The following is a 20,299-nucleotide window of genomic DNA, read 5'->3' as shown; positions in this document are numbered from 1 at the left end:
GGGTGTCAGTCAGAAAATACATGTCGCTGCTAGGGGCCTTGACATCTTGTATCCGATTGGTGAACAATTGCCGCCTCTTCATGAGGCCGATACAAGAGTTTCTGGCAGACCGGTGGTCCCAGAGTCCAGGCCTATGGTCAGACAGGTTGAGCATCAACCACAATCTTTTGCGGGCACTTCAGTGGTGGCAGCTCTCGAACAACCTGACAAAGGGTATGCCCTTGCAGGAGCCGGATTTTCAAGCAACGGTAGTGACGGATGCATCGCTGAAAGGATGGGGAGCTCATCTAGGCCCCCTGCAAGTTCAAGGTCAATGATCCCCAGCGGAGTCTACTCTTCATATCAACGTGCTGGAGTTAAGAGTGGTACGTTGGGCTCTGAAGTCCTTTCTGCCGCGCATACGAGCATCGGTTGTCAGACTACTAACGGACAATACAACAACGATGTTCTATCTCAGGAAGCAAGGGGGCACACGGTCCAGGACGCTCTCGAGCGAAGCTCAAAAGATATGGCATTGGGCCCCCGAACAGAATATCACCATAATGGCTTACCATCTTCCAGGGGTAAAGAATATACAGGCAGATTCTCTCAGCAGGGAACTGAACCAACTGCACGATTGGGAGCTGTACGATGGTCAGCTAGCAAAAGTGGTCAGGAAATGGGGTCATCCATCCCTGGATCTGTTTGCGACCCGAGAGAACAAGAAATGCGCACGGTTCGCAAGCAGGTGGCCACAGCCCGGATCGATGGGGGAGGCGTTCTCCTTTCCGTGGACGAACAAGTTTGCTTACGCGTTTCCTCCGTTTCCACTCATCTGGCGGACACTCCAGTGGATTCACAAGTACCCATGTCGGGTGATTGTGGTGGCTCCTTATTGGGCGAGACAGTCTTGGTTCTCAGATCTACTGCAACTGTCGGTAGCGGAGCCAGTGAGGTTCCAGAAGATTCCGAACCTTCTATCTCAAGACAAAGGAGCGGTTTGGCACCACGATCCAGACTCTCTCATACTGACGGCTTGGCTCCTGACTTCTCCGAGTTCGGGGACTTGAATATTCCCTCAGAGTGTCGACGAATTTTACAGGTGGCACAAGCTCCATCTACGAACGCTTTGTATGCAGGTAAATGGAAAAGATTCTGTATATGGTGCAGGGATCGTCCGGGGGTCGACCCCTTGAACGTCGGAGCAGAGAAAATTCTGCCATATTTATTACACTCGGCGGAGCAAGGATTGGCTTTTTCCTCTATTAAAATTAATTTAGCGGCCATCTCGAGATTTACTAGAAAAAGACATTCAACACCTCTTTTCAGCGATCGACTAGTGAAGAATTTCCTGAAAGGCCTTTTTCGAACTTTCCCGCCAGCTAAGAAATTTCCACCAAACTGGAGCCTGAATCTAGTACTGTCAGCACTAATGAAAGCTCTGTTCGAGCCGATGTCATCGTTGAAGTTTTTGTCATGGAAAATCGCCTTCTTAGTAGCCATTACGTCGGCAAGAAGACTTTCGGAATTACAAGCATTGGTCATTGATCCTCCATACCTGCGCTTTTCCAAAGATAAAGTAGTGTTAGCAACAAAGCCTCACTTCATTCCTAAAGTGCTACCAACATTCCATAAACATTCTTCTGTTGTTCTTCCAACATTCTTTGCAACCGCTTCTTCTGCAGCGGAGAAAACTCTCCACACATTGGATGTAAAAAGAGCTTTGAAGTTCTAGCTCAGTCGTACTCAAGGTTTTAGACGTTCAAGGCAACTGTTTGTAGCTTATGGACCTTCGGTGAAAGGGAAACGGATCTCTAAGTAAGGACTGGCCCGCTGGGTGTCGTCGACTATTGCTTTTTGTCACTCTAAAGCAGGAAAACCATTGGAAAGACGCCCAAAAGCTCATTCAACAAGATCCACTTCGTCATCGGCGGCGTTATGGTCTGGAATTCCATTGGTGGACATCTGTCAAGCGTCGGCATGTTCGGTGTCGCACACATTTACTCGGCTTTATTGCCTAGAGCAACAACATGCGGCAGATATGCAGATGGTGCGAGCGGTCCTTCGGCATCTGTTTCAGTAAGGTAAGCCCCATATAGGGGTATACATACTCTTGTCATTATGCCATATGTTTAGTTTTTGTCAGTGTACCTTGATGGAGGTATTTTCATATACCCAACTGCATATGTGGCTTGGATGGTGCACACCTCCATGTTAGGGGTATTGCTGTATAATCTATTCTAAGCATGTGAATCCATGAAAGATCCAATGCTGGAGAAGGGAGTAGTTTCTTACCTGTAACTCCATTTCTCCAGCGTAGGTATCTTTCATGGATTCACATGCGCCCGCCGACCTCCCCTGAATGCAAACTCTATATGTTCCCTCTATTTTGGGGGTTAAAATCTGAAGTGAGCCACGGGGGCGGGGCTGTTCATATCCCTACGTCCCCCATTGGGGTCAAGCATACGCAGCCCGAAAACGATGTAGATGGGACACAGAAGTGTCGAAATGTTTTCCTATAGGAAAGGTCTTTATAAATATACCGAGGGTTTCCGGCCTGACGACTGGGAATATTCTAAGCATGTGAATCCATGAAAGATACCAACGCTGGAGAAATGGAGTTTCAGTTAAGAAACTACTCCCATCATATCACTGCCTATTATAACATTGAGCAACGTAAACATAGGATAATATGCAGTTTGCTGTTTAAAAATAAAAACCTTTAATTCTCTTGAAGGCTCCGCACATTCATAAGGCCATTTGTGACAATGTAAGACCTTGACTATTCTTTGAGGAGTATAAATTATGTAGCTTGAAATGAAGACATCAGAGCACGTTCCTTAGTTGTCCTATGCAAAAGACACTGTCATCATTGATCCTATGCAAATCGGACTACAAAGAAGACTACATTGCTTAAAGACATATTTCATTGACCATTAACATTAGCTAAATATGAATAAAAACAAGATAATGTGTTTGCTAAATAGAAATAGGCAAGTTCCATTCAAATCAATCCTAGATGGAGAAGCCCCTGCATGTAGTCAGTTCCGTCATTTTTTAGGCAGTTTTTGTATAAGCCACAATTGAAGACATTACAACTTCTAGCCATATGGTGGGTGAAACGTAAAAGGCCAAAAAAAAAACAGAGGTGCAGAGCTGGGTAGCAGACTGATGCAAAGGCACAATTACTCCACACATGTATCCACACTTGATCAGGTCAAATTATTACTTCAGAAAGTAACGCACATTGTATAAAGGTACACGGTCTATCATAAAAACAGCAAAGTCGATTAGGATACTTCTCAATCGTATACTTAAATGTGAGTCCTCTATATAAAGAAAGGCACACCTCGTATAGTGAAAAGGAGGGGAGGGAGACCAAGACATTCTAACAGAGTAAAAATTCATAGGGGCGCCCAGAAAAGGTATATTATCCTAAAAGACTCTGCCTACTTCTGTAATATTTTGTAGTTGGACTTTCTGGTAGGAAGCACACAACGCATTAGGACAAAGAGTGGGAAGAAAAGGAGAAATTTGAACACACAGTGAAAATTGTTATACGGGGTCCAACATCAGCAACACACAGTATTGCTGACCCTCTATGGCAGAGTGTCATAAAATTACAAATACACATACCACAGTCCTAGAGGGGTGGAAACAATTTCTAAATGCAGCCCGAGGATGTCAAAAAGCTAGATCGATTTTAGAAACAGTTGTCAATGGAAAAATAGTAAGTTACCAAACATAAGTACGGTACAAACATCACTTGTAAGCACTTTTTTTATTTTGGTCTATTACTCCCTGAGCCCCAAATGGGCATAGGCAGAATGTCCAAGGGCATGCAAATACCCCCAATATCACTTTAGGAGAGTTCCAAGGTAAGTAAGAGCATCCACAAGATATTGTGGGACCTAGTAAGACATTTGGGTCTATGGGGAAAATGAAGGTCTCAGTTCTACCCCAGAGTTGTGGATTTAAGGAGGGCTAGAAGAGCCAATTTAGAGCTTCAGAGGTTTGTTCATGAATCTGAAGCCCCAGAAGATGGTGCAGCACTGTAGGAAGACTTTAGGTGACCCCTCACCCCCAGTATTTATCAGTTTTAATCAGTGTGGAATGCGGTAAAGACTTTCATCGAAACATCTTTACTTTCGAAATGTCTTTACCCCGGACCTGAAGGACCCCAAGACCCAGAGGTAAGTACGCAATGTGTTGATTCCTCACAAATATGGTTCCAGCGAGGCTGAATTGCCTGATGAGCACAGGCCTTAGTTTCTAGGTGCGGTCCCTGCAACCAGAGGCTTGAACCCTGGGCCAACGAAAACCCCAACTACCTAAAAGAACAAACTTCTTTCTCCCAATGGAGCCCCTCGAGTCCGCAGCGAAAGCACTGATGAGGAAGATTCTGGGATGGCGAAGGATCCCTGTGTATTCCAGCAGTTCGCCGAGCAAAAGAAGGTAGCGACCCAGCAGAAGAAAGTCCTAGCACGGAGACAGCGGTGGGGTAAACCAACCGTGCCATGAGAAGTAAATGAGGTGCAATTTTGATGTTGCAATACCCTTCCAGGTGAAGGCAGCAACAAGCACCAAGGTGGGCCGTCCTGGCAGTAAACTGAGGGACGCACCAGTAAATGCCCTGGAGTCAGTCCCAGCATGGAAGGCCTGACCCAGCACACGTTTTGAGTCCGCAGAAGGCTGCAGAAAGCCTGGGATGGACGTCCAGCAGCAGAAACACCAAACATGTGCCCAAGCCACTACATTCAGCCAGCATGGCCAAATGAGGGCCTAAAATGGCAACAACGGTTTGAAATGGCAAGAAATCCTCCAGTAGGTAAGTAAACCTGCATCTTACAAAAAGCCAGCAACAAGAGAGCCAGTAGGTACATATTTCCCCCTTTTAGTTCTACTAAAACCAGCCCACCAACCACATGAGGGCGGGGCTAGGGACAAAAGGGTCAGGTGGCCAACCAATGTGGGTGGCCCTCCAGACTGTTTCTCAAACCAGACCACACCCACAAGATGTGATCAGAACAGCCCCGAGACAGATGCTATTACAAACTTTTAAAAACCAAAATGGAGACTGCAATGTGAGCTCACAAAGAGCCCATGTGTGCAGGACAGCCTTTTGTAGTCTGCCTCTTGGTTCCATAGAAGAAAGAAAGCCCCTGAAACAAAATAGCAGAAAGAAAGAATTAAAAGAAATACAATGATTACTAAAAAGGTACATTGGGCTACCAGTGCAGTTTTGACTTGGTGAAGCCAAAACTAAGACAGCTGCCACCCACCCCATGTAGGGTGATGTAATGCCACTGGGGCTGGGCACCATTTAGTACCTCTGAGCACCAAAAATAGGTTGGTGGCCCAGAAAAAGAGAGAAAAGGCAGTATGAGAATGACTGTGTGCTAGTCTCTTCTTAAAGGCAAATGAATACTGTTTTAGTTTTAATGTAGTGAAATGTAAGTTTTGTACTAAATGCATATCATGCTTGTATGCATATATATACGTTCTTGAATATGTTGCAAAGTTTGTTTGACTTTCAAGTTGTAAAAGTTTGTTTTCAAACTAAAAACAACCAAAGAAATAAAACAAACAGCAACATTTGTAATCAACTCTCAAAAGTGTCAGGAACCCAAAATGGAAAACTGTCTTAACAGTAATGTTGACTCAAATATAAAGATCTGGCTAGTTGCAATCAGGCTAAAATACACTTGCATACAATGGCCCTCATTACGACCCTTGCGGAAATCGGAAAACGATGGCGGAAATGCAATACCGCCATCGAATAGCGCTCGGTGCGACTATGACCCGTCACCGCAAAGTACGAAGCCATTAGCGACACCGTAGTGAACGCCAACGCTAACTGCACCAAGCACGCGCGCGCGCGCCATGCGAAACCGCAAACACCACCATGGCGCAACGGTACGCCAATTCCGACCCTAGCGGACATGTACCTAACGCCATCAGGCATGGCGTAATGTACCATTCCGCCATGGTGAGAAGTACGGCATCGCGAATCAACCGTAAACGGCCCCACTGAGTGCCTGTACACCGCTCCCTGCCCACAAAGTACAACTCCCCGTAGGTGCAATGAAGCCACAATGCAACCATTGAAATGTACAAGTCACCCATGCATGGCAACGAACAAAAGAAACACAAGAGGGGCCAATGGGAGCTGCAGGGCACAGATGGCACGAATACAGAAGCCATCCCAATGGACATGACCACAGTCCCCCACCAAGAAACGCACGCAAACACAGGCACCTGTGACCAGCCATATTCCGAGAATCACATCATTCCACCAGTCCACCTGTCTGACCGGCATCTGTTACACAAAACCCAATCCCCCGCCCCTGAGCATGACAACATTCAAACTGTCATATTGGCAGCCCCCATCCCTGACCTCACGGGCTTAGTAGGCAAACGCGCCCAGTACAGTACCACGCAACTAAACTCCGAAGCTGGAACCCAATGCAGATCTCCTCACAATACATCGCCCCCCAAATAGGCATATGCCACATCACTTGCAAAGAAAAACGCTACACGGGCCAAATCAGAATAGAAATTTAATGCACATCAAAGTCACCAAGCCCATACAGCCATCAGGCCATGAACTCCTAAACACCAATCACCATTGTGGGCTGCATCCGCAAGAAATGACCAGCCACTACTTGTGTGTCGTCCTGTTCCCTCATGGTACACAGAGCCACATTCACGTACGAAAAGGCAACATGGAAGCGCACAGAACCGCAGGGCCGTCCCAATGGGGAGGCACTAGTCCAGCTGAAAGGCCGAAATGTTGCTCCGAGCCACCAGTACTGCGTAAGGGCATGTGGGCCATTGGCGATCGTCCCATAAGATCGTAATGCTGCTCCACTGATTAACACGAAGCAGCAGGTGTCGGGAGTAAAACCCATCTGCAGGAGTGGCATACAGATGGCAGTGGCAAAAGGGGAGGAGATACCTGTCAACCAAAAGAAAAGAAAAAGAACAGAATGGCCATCAGAACTACATTCCAACAACTCACTTCAATGATCACACGAAATCCACAGCCATATGCATGCTAGCCCACTCCAAAGGATCATCACCACCCCAAAACCACTTGCGACTCCTAACCATCTATATCGAGGTGCAAACACCATCACAAACGAGTGTACCTGTGCATGCGTCTGTCAAAACAGAATCCATCAGATGGGAATGTTAATGTGCATGGACACAAGTGTCTGAGGGCGTGTCGAGACAGGGAGGGCTCAACAAGGCCAGATAGACGATGGTCCCACCATGGCAGCCCTGCATCACATAGCGTAGGGGAGGCGGATAGATCCCAAGAAGCCCTGTACATGGCAAACTCTGTATCAAATCACCTGCCCATGCATCCATTCATCATTCCCTCATCCCGGAATCAAAACGCCTGAATAATTACTCACATAACATTAGAAACATCCATTGAGTCTGTGCGTTATGCAGCCTGCAAAATCCACAGTGCCCCAGCCCGTAATTCCAGTGTTGTGAAGTAACATGTATGTGGGAACGGCCGGCCTCATCGCCCACGTAGCAATTGCGCATCCCAAACTATTCATATCAATCATTGCTTCCTCGCCATGGGCCCTGTCTCAAGGACATTGAACAACAGAACGTTATATTTGCAGTCAGACCTGTGGGCATCTCCTCGCCGCTAGCTGGAAACCGAAAGCGCCGCCCTTGGAATTCCACATTTGCAACATCACGCCGAAAAGGCATCTGTGGCCGTTTGAAATCACTAATTATTCCATCGAGTGCGGCTGTGTGTGAAAATGGCAACTGCCTTCACCCACAAATGGGACGCCCCGCCCGTCATTGCAACTCGGTACAGTGATGCATGAGGGCCCACCGTTACTCGAGTACTACGTTCCACTGACCCTTCACAAGTCTGTTCGCGACTGCACAGATAGTATGTGCAACAATGGGACCACAGCAGAATGAACATGTCAACCAATGTTACACGGCCATCGGGTACAAATACATGATTGCAATAGCAAGATGCCATTCCCAGATTTGCAGCGTTGTGCGCGGGACGTGCTCGGCCAAAGGGGAGAGCAGCTTGCACAGGTGGAATTAATCACCACAGGTGGAGGCCATACAGCCTGAAAACACATAAATTGCACAGCCAGTCTCCTCCCACAACCACACCGAAATGCTACCGGCAGGACTCGCGATGTTGGCCCTGGGGGACCTGATAGCACTGCAACTACTCCAACTCCAAGAAGAAGACGAACACCAACTGCTACCGGCCGCACGAAGGAGACGCAGGAGGAGGAGGGGGCCAAGGCAGGGCCAGCAAGGGCCGCCAGCACAGCCACTACCACCACGCAGGCAGCCCGCAATCCCACGCCTCCGAGCACATCCGTTCAACCTCACTGATGAGCAGATCCACACCCTCTACCGTCTGGACCGGGACACCATAGCCGCCATTGTGGACATGACACAGGCTGACCTTGTCAGCATGATAGATAGCCCAACCGCCATCCCACCCCTACTGAAGGTGGTGTCTGTACTCCACTTCCTGGCCACAGGCACCTACCAGCACACAGTCGGACAGTTGCATGGCATTTCTCAGCCACTGTTCTCACGGACACTATTGCAAGTGCTCGATGCCCTCCTGCAGCACGCAGACGACTACATCTCTCTACCACGCTCGGAGCAGGAAATTACCAACACAAAAGTGGGATTCCATGCACTTGCCGGCATACCGGGTTGCATTGGTGCCATCGACTGCACCCATGTGGAATTGGTCGTCCCACATGCCATGGAGGCCCAGTACCGCAACAGAAAACAATTTCATTCCCTGAATGTACAAATGGTGTGTGACTCCAACAGGATCATTACACATTGTTGTGCCCGATTCCCTGGATCAACCCATGATTCTATGGTCTTGAGGAACTCTACAATACCACGCTACATGGAGCGACACGCAGGGAACAGATCCTGGCTACTCGGTGAGTCTCATTACATGCATGATTATGTGGGGAATGTGATTTGGCAATGACCTGGCAGGAAGGGGGGGGGTGTGCGTACGTAGCAATGGCATTCCACATCATACGTTTCTCATCCACATACAGGTGATGCTGGATATCCACTGAAGAGATGGCTCCTCACACCAGTCCGGAACCCACGGGACCAGCATGAGGAGGACTACAACCATGCCCACTCACGTACCCGTGTAGTCATTGAACAGGCATTCGGCCTACTGAAGACTCGTTTCCGCTGCCTCAGCAGGTCTGGCGGGGCACTCCTGTACCGCCATGAGAAGGTTGCAAAGATGGTCATGGCATGTGTCATGCTCCACAACATGTGCGTACGTAGAAATGTGCCCATGCCCCCGGACGCAGAACTGCAAGCACATGATGATGGTCATGATGAGGGTGGGGATGTGGCAGCACCTCATGGAGTCTGCGAGGCACCGGAGGCCCGTGACATTCGTCAGCATCTCATTGATGTATGCTTCTAGCACTCACGCCTGGTGGCTGATACATGGACACGGGACTCGTGGCACTGTGCGTGTCTGGGACATGCACAATATGGACTGTACGCCTATGATGGCCTAGTACACAGAAATCAATGTCCACACATCTCATTGGTTGATCGTGCACTTTTTATGGCATATGTGATGTCATGTTGAACACCCTATCGACCCGCCACCCAAGTGAGCCCAACACACCCCCTCCACCCTCCTACCTCCCCCACGAACCCCAGTGTCCAAAGATGCTCATTGTCAGTGGGCTGTCGCTATTGCAAGCCCCCTCTGCGGGTATCAGGGGCACCCCTGCCTGTGGAGCGCAGGTTCCTTCCAGATCTACGTTGGGGGCTGCCCTGGACGGAACTTGCAACGGATGATGTGTCTGCCTGCTCACGTCCATGCATGTCCCTAAGGGTTTGCGAGAGCTCAGTGAGCACACGGCGCACTGCGGCAAGTTCGGCACATACGTCTTTGGACGTCGCATGCAGTTCCCCCCTCAGGCTCTCTGTGCTTCTCTCCATTTGGACTCTCAGGCTCTCGGTGCTACTCTCCATTTGTGCCCTCAGCGTCTCTGTGCCTCTCTCCATTTCTGCCCTAAGTGTCTCAGTTGATGTTTCTATGTCTGCCTTAGTGCCCCCACATTCATCGGCATGGTCCTTGAGGAGCGTGGCCATTTGCTGCTGTTGCACGATTAACTGGTCGAGGGACTGTTGCCTCTGCTGGGCCATGCCCATTTGCGGGGGTGTCACAGAGGGGCTGTTGTCCTCATGTTGCCTTGCCACAGGGCTTGGGGGGGATGGCCAGTCGTTGTCTTGTGGGTGCCCCTGTGTGGTATCCTCATGTTGTACGGGATGGGACAGACAGGGGGATTGGGACAGGTCATGGATGGATCTGACTTCGACATCCCCGTTTTCTGTGTCGGAGCATGCTGCCATCAATGGGGTGTCACCTATGGTGCTGCTGCCACCAGAGGCAGTGCCTTCTGTGGCATCCATTGGGGGGACCTGTGGTGGTGGTGTTGTGGGCATGCTGGCTGCTGGGGTGCCTGTTGATGTTCCCTCCTCTGTGCTGCCACCTGATTTGTGCTGCTGCCGTGTCTTGATGCGTGCAGCTGAGGTGGAGGGTCTCTGGCCGTTGGTCTTGGCCCTCTTTGCAGGTGTGCTGGTAGGGGTGTCCTGTAGCTCGTCGTTTGGATCGGACCCTGTGGTGGAGTAAAGGAGGGCGAGGGTTAATGATGGGTCTGTGGGAATTGGAATGGCATTGTATCACATGCTCTGGGGTGGTACCTGAGGGTGATTTGGGTCGGGTCCTTGGAGGTGCTTTGATTTGTGTGTGGAGTGAGGGTGCAGTTGTTTGGCAGCCTGCAGTTAGGGTGTGCCTGCTGCACGTGTAGTGCGTGTATTAGGGGTTTTTAATTATTTATGTATTTATTGTGGGTTTTAACGTGCGCTATCAGGCCGATGTGTGTGGCCGTTCTCCTGGACATGTGTTTCTGTTGCACTATGTGGACGCATGGTACTTCACATGGATGGACTGTGTGGATTTGGCATTGTTTTATCTGGTACACCTACCTGAATCTTCGGATGTCTGCACTCCTTTCTCCATCCCTCCGACTCCCTCTATGCTCTCCATTCCGATGGTGGAGGCACAGATTTCTTCCCAGGGGGTCAACTTGATGGGTGATTCAGGACCTCCCCCGGTGGCTGTGGCAATGTTGCGGTTGGCAGAGAGTATGCTGCGGACGCGTATCCGCAGGTCGTCCCATCGCTTGCGGCATTGCTGTGGGGTGCGGGGTGCGGTCCCCACCGCACTTACCCGCTGTGCCACCAGAGCCCATATGGTCTTCTTGTTTGCAAGTGCCGTTCTGGTCATTTGCGTGGAGAAGACGACGGCAGCATTCTCCTGGAGGGTCTCTGTTAGCACGGTGAGTTCCTCGCGGGAGAAGTGGACCTGCCGCTTGCGGTCGCACGCTTTCTTCGCTACTTTTCCCATTTGTCTTGGTTTCGCTAGGGTGGGTGACGGGTTGGGGTGTGTTTCAGGGTAGTGATTTTAGTGGTTGTGTGGTTTTAGTGGTTTTATAGGTGTACGCCGGGATGTTTCCCGTTCCGGGCCCATGTTTTCACTTCCGTTTCCGTATATTTCCGGTCACCGTACTTTCCGGTAGGCGCACACTGCGGTGACCGCTAAGAGGGGTGGCGGTATTGCACCTAGGGCGCCGTACGGCGGCGGTGTGGGCCGTTTTGGGGTCATTTCCGCCATCGCGGACTTTGCACTTCCGCCGTGGCGTGGTGCTCGTGCCCGATGGGTCGGAATGGGCCGCACTTTGCTCCTTCGTGCAATGGCGGAAACGCTATTTACGCTGTGGCGCTCCGGTCAGTCGCTTTCCGCAAGGGTCGTAATGAGGGCCAATATGTTTGTTTTTCTTTGTTACTTATGTTAATGGCAAATAGACAAAACATTGTACCGATGATCTATGGTATAGAAATCACCAAGTCGAATGACATCAAATGGATAGCTAAAGCGGAATGTTGTATTTGGAAAGCCATTTTAAATCTACCATCGTCAACCCCAATACAGGTGATCTGCAGAGAACTTAATGTAATCTCTTTGGTGACATAAATTGACTTAAAATAATATTTTCAGGTCATTTATTTATTGTTTGCTTGTTAGGTTCTTATACAATAAGAATATACTGTTTCAAAGCGCCCACAGCTAGGGAGGGAGGCAGGGAGAGTGGGGAAGTACAATTACAACACAATATTTAGGAGCAGAGAAGGCAGGGGGGAAGGGTAAAATGAACCTACTATGCCTTGTGAGCATTCAGAACATGCAAGTGCAGAAAGGAAGAGGGGGTAAGTGATTGGGAGTTGGAGCCTGTGGGTGAGCCATGGAGGAAGTGCTAGAATGTTGAGTGCTACACGGCCTGGGCTGCAAGCGGCTTAAGTGCGAGTCTCCAGAGCGGAGGGTATGCAGATCCAAAGTGCTGTGGTAAAACAGGAGCTGGGAAAAATTGGTGTGGGAGGTCAAGGCCCGATAAAATGCATAAGGGCCAAGGTTCCCGGGCAGCAACTGTTAGATTAGCAGAGGAGAGAAGGGGGGAAGGAGGATGAATAGAGGAAAGTCTTAAGGAGCTTCTGGAATTTCAGAAGATCCTGCGGAAAGTGAGCAACCCCCTGCCCTCTGCTTAGCAAAACGCTTGACAAACAATGAGCTGGTGCCAGATGAGCGAAGTGGTCTAGGGGGAGAGTATTTAGAGAGTTAATGTTGAAGATGGTGTGGTCCCCGGGATAGTGTGGACAGCCTTGTGGATGATGCAGAGGGATTTGAATTTAATTGGTGCAGCAACCGGGAGCCAGTGAAGACTTTTAGTGCAGGAGAGATGTGGTCCCTAGGCTTAAGGCCAAGGATAAGTCTTGCTGCCCTATTCTGGATAAGCTGGAGGGGTCGCTGAGTGGCTGAGTGGCAGAAGGAAGGTTCTGGAGGAGGCTGTTACAGTAGTCCAGTCTAGAGAGAACAAGGAATTGAGTCACATTGAGCCTGTGAGGAAAAGTGCAAAAAGGTAGAATTCCTTTGAGAAGGAAGCGCTGATAGTTGGACTTCTTGGCAATCTCGAGTTTAAAAGGAATGCGTTCCAATGGGGCAGGTTTAATAGACTGAATGTTTTAACTGCTAGAAGCACTTAAATAAAATACATCAAGGTTATGCCCAAGAATAATGCCCTGGCAAACAAGGTAAAACGATTCCCTGGTAAGAGTCTGTGCTATGAATTCACGAGGTTAAGTCTGAACAAGCTCGCGATGCTGTATTAGGCACGTGGGTGTCTACCTAAGGAAAAGGCAATGTGTCGAGTGTGTAAGAATTTGTTGAAACAACAATCGAGCCAAATTTGAATTATCTAAACAGATGTTTTGGTCATTACATTAGACTAAATTAGAAAGGAGGTCTTTTTGGCTGAGAATTCTGAGTGTTGAACATGTCTCCCTAATACTAGTGGGCCTTATTATTTTGCAACCGTGTTAAATTAAACATTAGTATTAGTGAGTGTTGTATTGTAATTAAATAAAATAACATTAGGGAAACAGTTTCTGTATGTAATTCTATTTATTGGATTGTCAAAGATAATGTCTTCTGTTTTATTTTATGTATTTTATCTCATCCTGGTTGTGTAAGGTTTACTTTGCTCCAAGAACGAATAAGAACATATATTTAGAATCCCAACTTTGAAGCTTGACAAACCCTTCACACTATTTTACAACAGTGTTTGTGTAATTAATCGAAGAGCATGCAAAATGTCTTCTCTGCTGAAACTAATAAATACTCTGCCATAAATGAGGTCCTAAGCCTCCTACCATGTATACTATAGAGAGAGGGTTTCAGTGGTGAACTTTGAGTGTATTTAATGGTAAGGTCTTGGATAAGTGCTTACATTCTTTCATACTGTTCCAACTGCGTTCTGATCTTTCGTAGCAGCTGATTTCATCTGTCACAGCACTATATGAGACAAGGATTATGCCTTCATACCAGAATGTCTTTTTTTCAGGTTCTATTCAGCCTGTGTGGTGCTTGGACTACAGTTTCTGCATGATCATAAAATCGTCTACAGGTAAGGATGACTCGCAGCACATTTTAAACTATAGTTGAATTCCAAACGTTTAGTTGCACTCCTGAGCCAAAACAATATGGACCAGGATGCTGGGAGTTCCAGTAGTGGATATTGAAGACCTTATGCAAGAGTGGCCAGGCAGCATTTGTCATGTCAACGACGAGGTACATTGATTGATGTTGCTGTTGAGACTCCGTGCAGCACAAACCAAAGCACAGCACAAGCTGCTTGGCAGCCCTACTAAAGTCTGCATTACACAAGCTACAGGGTCAGTAGAATCAAGCCAATGGTAGACCAGGTGCAGAGAGACCTCTATGCCACACAGTGTGCAGTGCAAGATAGTTTTCAACATTATTTGTGGCATGGTGTACAATAATGAAGAAACTTCCTTTACATCATAGTATGTTCCAGGCAGTTATAGCAGAGTGTTGCAGCAATGTATTATTTACTCCGCATTACCTTAGACATTGAATGATTTGAAGTCAAACCATCAGTAGCCAGGTTGCAGTGTGAACATCAGTCAGTACTTGTTGTGATATGGTGCAAGGTCCAGGAAGCAATATGCAGAAGGAGCTGCAGGCATTGCCAATAACTACTCGTTAATATGAACAAGTGTGCACGCAAGAAAATACGAGACAAGGAGTAGCGCAGGCTCCAGAGAGTATGAAACAATGTGCATGACCATGTAATAAGCAGCTTAAAGAATTTCTGTGTAAGATCGAAACAGTGCTAGTCTAAGATTAGAGTCTGAGCATCAAGCATTGCTGGCAATGGTGAAGTGAGGGGCTCTAGGCACCACGTACCACTGAAGTATTCATGATCTCCAGGCAGCACGACCCAATAAGTAGTGCAAGATTCAGACAGTAGTGTGAGCTCCAAGCTTTTCTTGCTAACAAGCAGGGCCTCATTATGAGTATGCTAATAAGAGGTAGTGGTATAGACAGGTGCTATTTTAATGACCACTTCTTTTTATAATGTGGCCAATTATTTGTTAGATTCCCATGGGATATTTAACACATGGTGTACATGTAAAATATAGCTTGATGATATAAGTGGGTTATAATTTTTATGTACAGGAAGTAAATATCCCATGGGATACCAACACATAAAGTAATTGCGTGGTATTTTAAAAATCAGAGTTATTTAAAATACCATGTTTTACTGTTACCACCATACTCCCAATGAGATTGTTAGTGTGGGTTCTTGTCAGTAATGTTTAATGTACATAATGAGCTCCCAACCGCAAAAAGTATATAAAGAGCATGATAGATTAGCCACCTTTTGATTGACAAAGTAAAGTGATGGGTTCTGTCTTTCTTTTCAGGGACCTTAAACTGGATAATTTACTTCTCGACACCGAAGGTTATGTGAAAATCGCAGATTTTGGCCTATGTAAAGAAGGTTTGTAGGTTTTCGTTTGGGTTGCTTGACAAAGCTGTATGAGAAAGTTTTAAAGTGGAATGAGATCGAAGTAATTCTGTATACCGCAGATTAGGACATGTGTCCTGGTCTAGGAGTAAAAGTTGTTACTCCTACATATCGTCCCCTTTCTTCCATACTTCATGGGGCATCCCTCGCTAGGTACGGGACCTGAACCTTTTTTCACTCAAAAAAGCATTTGCCCTTTAAATGTAAAAGCGTGCAGAGGCATGGTTCTAGGAGTATGTGATTCTCTGACTCTGGGGCCTCACCTGTGTACTCCTTTTCCACATCGACTGGAGCGGACCTACTTCACTGAACTAGTGGTTGAGGCTTTTTCCCCTCGTAATTCCACACATCAGCGTTTCCCCAGGAACGTTTATTTCCAATTTTTCTTCTTTAATTTTCCATTGTCACCGGCCTCCGGTGCCTCGCCTGCTCGGCGCATGCCGGTCCATGCAGTCCTCCGGCGTTGGATCAACCTTGCTCTCTGTATCCAGTGCTTGGGTGAGGATCATTGGGAAGGCTATTCTGCATGCAATGCGCTCACCCTGCAGTCACTTTGTTTTGGCCAGGTGGAGGGAGTTTTTTCCAGGTCACTGCCGGAGCAGTGAAAGGATTATGTGCCTAAGAAGACCAGGCCTAAGGTAAGTATCCTTTTCAATAAGGACACCCGCAAGGGGGATTAATTTCATGGCAATACCTTGAGTGGGAGGGATTGCGCAGATCCTGGTACCAGTTAGGGGCCCGAGGCTCCAAGAGCTACTGGCTGCAAGATCCTACAGGGTCCCAGACTAAGGGACTGCAAGGTTCTGACACCAGGTGTTTTCCCAGGGGGAATTGCCCTGACACTGGGTCCAGAGTCTTCACGCAAGGGCACTATCGGTCACTGGCCCGAGAGCTACACCCCGTCCAGGTCGGTACCTGAGGTGCGAACGAGTACCGGGCAGCTGCTCGAGGGCAACCAGGCACCTACTTGTGCAGGTTAATCACTATACTCGTTTCCTGCACATTCCTGCTAAGATGGGCAAAATGGCGGCTTCAGTGGACAAAATAGCGGCTCATGAAGAGGCGCACCCATCCCAACAGGAGGGGGCCACAGAGTTGAGTGGTCGTTAATGTACTAAAGTCTGCATTACACAAGCTAATGTCATGGTGTACGGCATACCCAGAGCCGTCTGTATCGGTCCATTATACAAGGCAAGCTATACGCAGGCCAGGCAAGGGGCTGGGAGGCCATAGCCCACTGTAGCCACACCGTTGGCACCAGACAGTTGGTCCCCTGCATGCGTGGAGCGTTTCTTCGAAAAATGTATGACCCCCATGAGGTCCCATCCCAGAAAATGGCGGGACTACTTAAAGGCTGCATAAAGGAGGTGATGCTGATGCCTCCTCCCACTCCAGCTCAACCACCAGTTCTGGTGCAAGTGCTGCCTCTGGCACAACCACAGGCTCAGATACACATGCCGCCACCAGCCCTGATACAGGTATCTCCGCAGCCACCGCTGAGGGCAGAACCCGTACCACAAAGAGTACCAAAGGCCCTGCTGCATCCGGTCCCCCAGCTCCCAGACGCTGTAGGCCAGGGCTCTGAGCATCCAGCTGGAACCCAGCAACAGGTCCTCAATCGGTGGATCATCCTGACATAGAGGAGGATGAGGAGGAGGAGGAGAAATACCGCAACCTCAGCAAGAACAGCCAGAGGCAGGGGTCCTGGTCGAGGTGCTTATGGTAGGGGCATCCATGAGTTCGGGAATACCCACTTCAAAAAGATGTGGAGGCATTTGCAACAAAGGGCTGGACCAAGCCTCATACTATGCAGCCAACTAATAAAAGGCTAGGTGCTAAGTATAGACAAGACAATACCATTCTGCTGGCCTCACTTCCCCATTCGTCTGTCATAGCGGCTGCATCAATCTTCTCTAAGCCGCATGCATCTACCGCCTCATTTACCACTGTGTCCCTGTTAGCAAAGGAAGACGGGACGCTGGAATCTTTCAGGAAAAACCTGTTCATTTATGCGGGTCTACATCTTAGGCAAGCAAATGTGGACGTCATGCTGGCAGCCGCTAAACAAATGCTATGGAGAAAAATCTGATTTTCTGACTGAGCTTCCTATACACAAACAGGCCGTATTCAAATCAGGGCTAGCGGAAGCCAAGATGGTGGCGCAGGACATGATTGAAGCAGCTGTGACCCATATAGACACAGCAGGGCGGGCCATCTGCATAGCCGAGGACATGAGTTGCTCTGCCTGGATGAAGGCCACTAAGTTTAATGCAGTTGTCCAAGAGCGGATTCTGGACCTCCCATTCGAGAGGGTGGAGTTATTCCATTGCTCAATGGATGAGGAGCTTAATAAATTGAAGACAAGCTCTCAGACCGCAAAGTACCTGGATATATTAGCCAAGCCAGCATCTAAGGTCTTTAGTCAGGTTCAAAGCAGATCGGACAGAGGGAGAACATTTGGTGTTTCCGCGGGAGCGCAATGCTCCCCAAACAGACAGGTTGCCTAGCCTGCATGGGTGCAAGCAACAGCGATCTTCTACAAAGGGAGTCTTCCATTCCTCCTCCCAAACCCCGGCCTCAGATGGAAACTATGAGGCGGGCATCTGTGTACACAGCTCTCCTGTGGGGGGCAGGCTTGTCTCTCACACTCAGTTCTGGCATGAGCATTTTGCAGAAGCTGGACCATTTCAATGTTCTAGACTGGTTTCCGTCTTCCCCTCCCTTCCTTCCTCCCTCCCTCCTGTCCTTCTGTTTTCCCCAAACATTTTGTAGGTTGGGACTCCCACTCTTCTGGCGGAGATCTGTCTAGTGGCCAACAGAGCAGTGGAAGAGGTTCCTCCCTCTCAGAGGACACAACTTTTACTCGAGAGTGGTACTCAAGCTGTAATTCCTCAACCTCTGTTTACCCCTTGAAAAAATTGATGGTTTTGACGGCACTGATAGCGGTGTCCCTGTGTGGGGGGGATTTTATGTGCTCTCTGGATCTCAAGGATGCTTACCTACACATTGTGATATGGCAGCCTCATGATTTTATCTCAGGTTCACTGTTATGGGGCTCCATTTCCTGTTATGGAGCTCCATTGCCAGTACAAAGTACTCACGTTTGGGTTAAATTCGGCACCTCAGGTTTTTACCAGGCTAATGAATTCGACGCCTCCATATTCTGATCCGAAGGAAACCATCCTTACCCGTACATAGGCGACTAGCTAATCGGAGCGATGTCACCAGGTGCGGTGCAACTTATAGCACAGCGTCTCATCGACATTCTGTATGAGCTAAGGTTCTCGATCAACCAGCACAAGTCGCAGCTGGACCCCACTCAGACATTGTTTTTTTTGCACCTACTGTGGGACACACATGAGCAAAATATTTTCCCTACTCTGGAAAGGATCCAAGTCTTGAAGGCTTTCATTGGTCACTTTCTTAGCAGAAAATCGACAACTACATGCTGATAACAACTACACTGGTGTACCTGCTTTCGGACCTCTTAGGGTCGAGAGATGCAAACAACCTCTGAGTGGGTATGCTTTTTCTACAACCGACGGCATCAGCAATGATAACAACTGACTCATTTAATGGCAGGGGAGCCACCCGAGGCAGCAACTGTGCGCACAGGCTGTGATCATGCATGGACAAGGACAACCACATAAATGTGTTAGTGCTCTGGGCCATACAGCTAGTGTTGAGAGCCTTTCTACCTCTGGTCAGGAACAGGAAAGTCCTTATTCAAACCGACACTTCCACAGTATTACATCAACAAGCAAGGGGGAACCAGATCCCACTCCCCTGTGCAGACTGACAATCCAGATATGGGAGTGGGCCATCTCGCACGATATCCATCGGACTGACGTCCATCTTCTGGGGGACAGCAACGTGGAAGCAGACAGACTTGGCAGACTGAGAGAGTACAACTACGAATGGGAGATTTGCCCCCAAGTCCTGGGCGACATATTTCGGTTGTGGAGCCATCCGTCTGTGGATCTATTTGCCACAGAAGTCAACAACCTGCGAACACCACGCATTCTGGATGAGCCTGGGCAAGCACTCTGGGGGATGCTCTTCAGCTGTCCTGGAACAACCTTTGGGCTTGTGTACCCTCCAACTCCACTAATACAGAGACTAATGTGGAAGGTACATGACTCAGTCTTCTCCCTCATACTAGTGGTGCCTCAGTGGCCAGCTAGTATCTAGTATGATTGGTGTTGTAGGGGCCAGTTGCACTTCAATTGACAGGAAACGCCCTACACTCTCAACAAGGAGGGATGTTGGCACACCCAGCTCCAGAAAAACTAGCCCTGGTGGCTTGATTCCTGCCAGGACTTATCAGAAAATCATCCAGAAAGCAAGGAAGGGCCTCATGCGGAGTCAATGTAAAAGCAAGTGGACAAGGTTCTGTTTCTGGGCAACAGATATCTGGATATACCCTATGGCTTGCTCTCTGGACCATGTTCTGTCATTCTCTGTGTTCCTGTTAACAATCTGGAGTGCAGGTGGGCACGTGTCGCACCTATCTGACAGCTAAAGGGGCGTACAAACACTCAGACTCCATGTCGAATGCATTGGTGAAGAGACATCTTACTCTACTGAAAAGGCTATATCTGTCGGTTAAGCGCCCGCTCCCTGTCTGGGATCTAAATGTGGTGCTCAACGCACTAGCGTATAAGCCATTTGAGCCTATGGCTGCGACGGACATTAGGCTGGTCACCGTCAAAACAGTGTTGCTGGTTGGTCTCACGTAGGTGAAATATAAGCGCTAGTTGCGTCTGTACCACATCTTCTGCAAGGATAAGGTTGTGCTT

The 20,299-nt window shown here is 48.4% G+C and overlaps 1 protein-coding gene across 4 annotated transcripts in view; it reads left to right on the top strand.

Annotated features, from left to right (window-relative positions):
• The window catches only part of LOC138447689 (serine/threonine-protein kinase N1-like), a 1,645,716-nt gene that overhangs the window by 1,448,508 nt on the left and 176,909 nt on the right, over positions 1–20,299 (top strand). For all 4 annotated transcript variants that reach the window (XM_069603962.1, XM_069603960.1, XM_069603961.1 and 1 more), the window contains 2 exons: positions 14,010–14,072; positions 15,397–15,473. In XM_069603962.1, coding sequence (XP_069460063.1) covers positions 14,010–14,072; positions 15,397–15,473 — 140 coding nt within the window. The remainder of the gene's footprint in view (positions 1–14,009; positions 14,073–15,396; positions 15,474–20,299) is intronic.

This window comes from Ambystoma mexicanum, chromosome 3q (genome assembly GCF_040938575.1).
Source record: "Ambystoma mexicanum isolate Mex_15411 chromosome 3q, UKY_AmexF1_1, whole genome shotgun sequence".
In the NCBI taxonomy this organism is placed as follows: domain Eukaryota; kingdom Metazoa; phylum Chordata; class Amphibia; order Caudata; family Ambystomatidae; genus Ambystoma; species Ambystoma mexicanum.
This window is presented reverse-complemented; position numbering and strand designations above follow the sequence as displayed.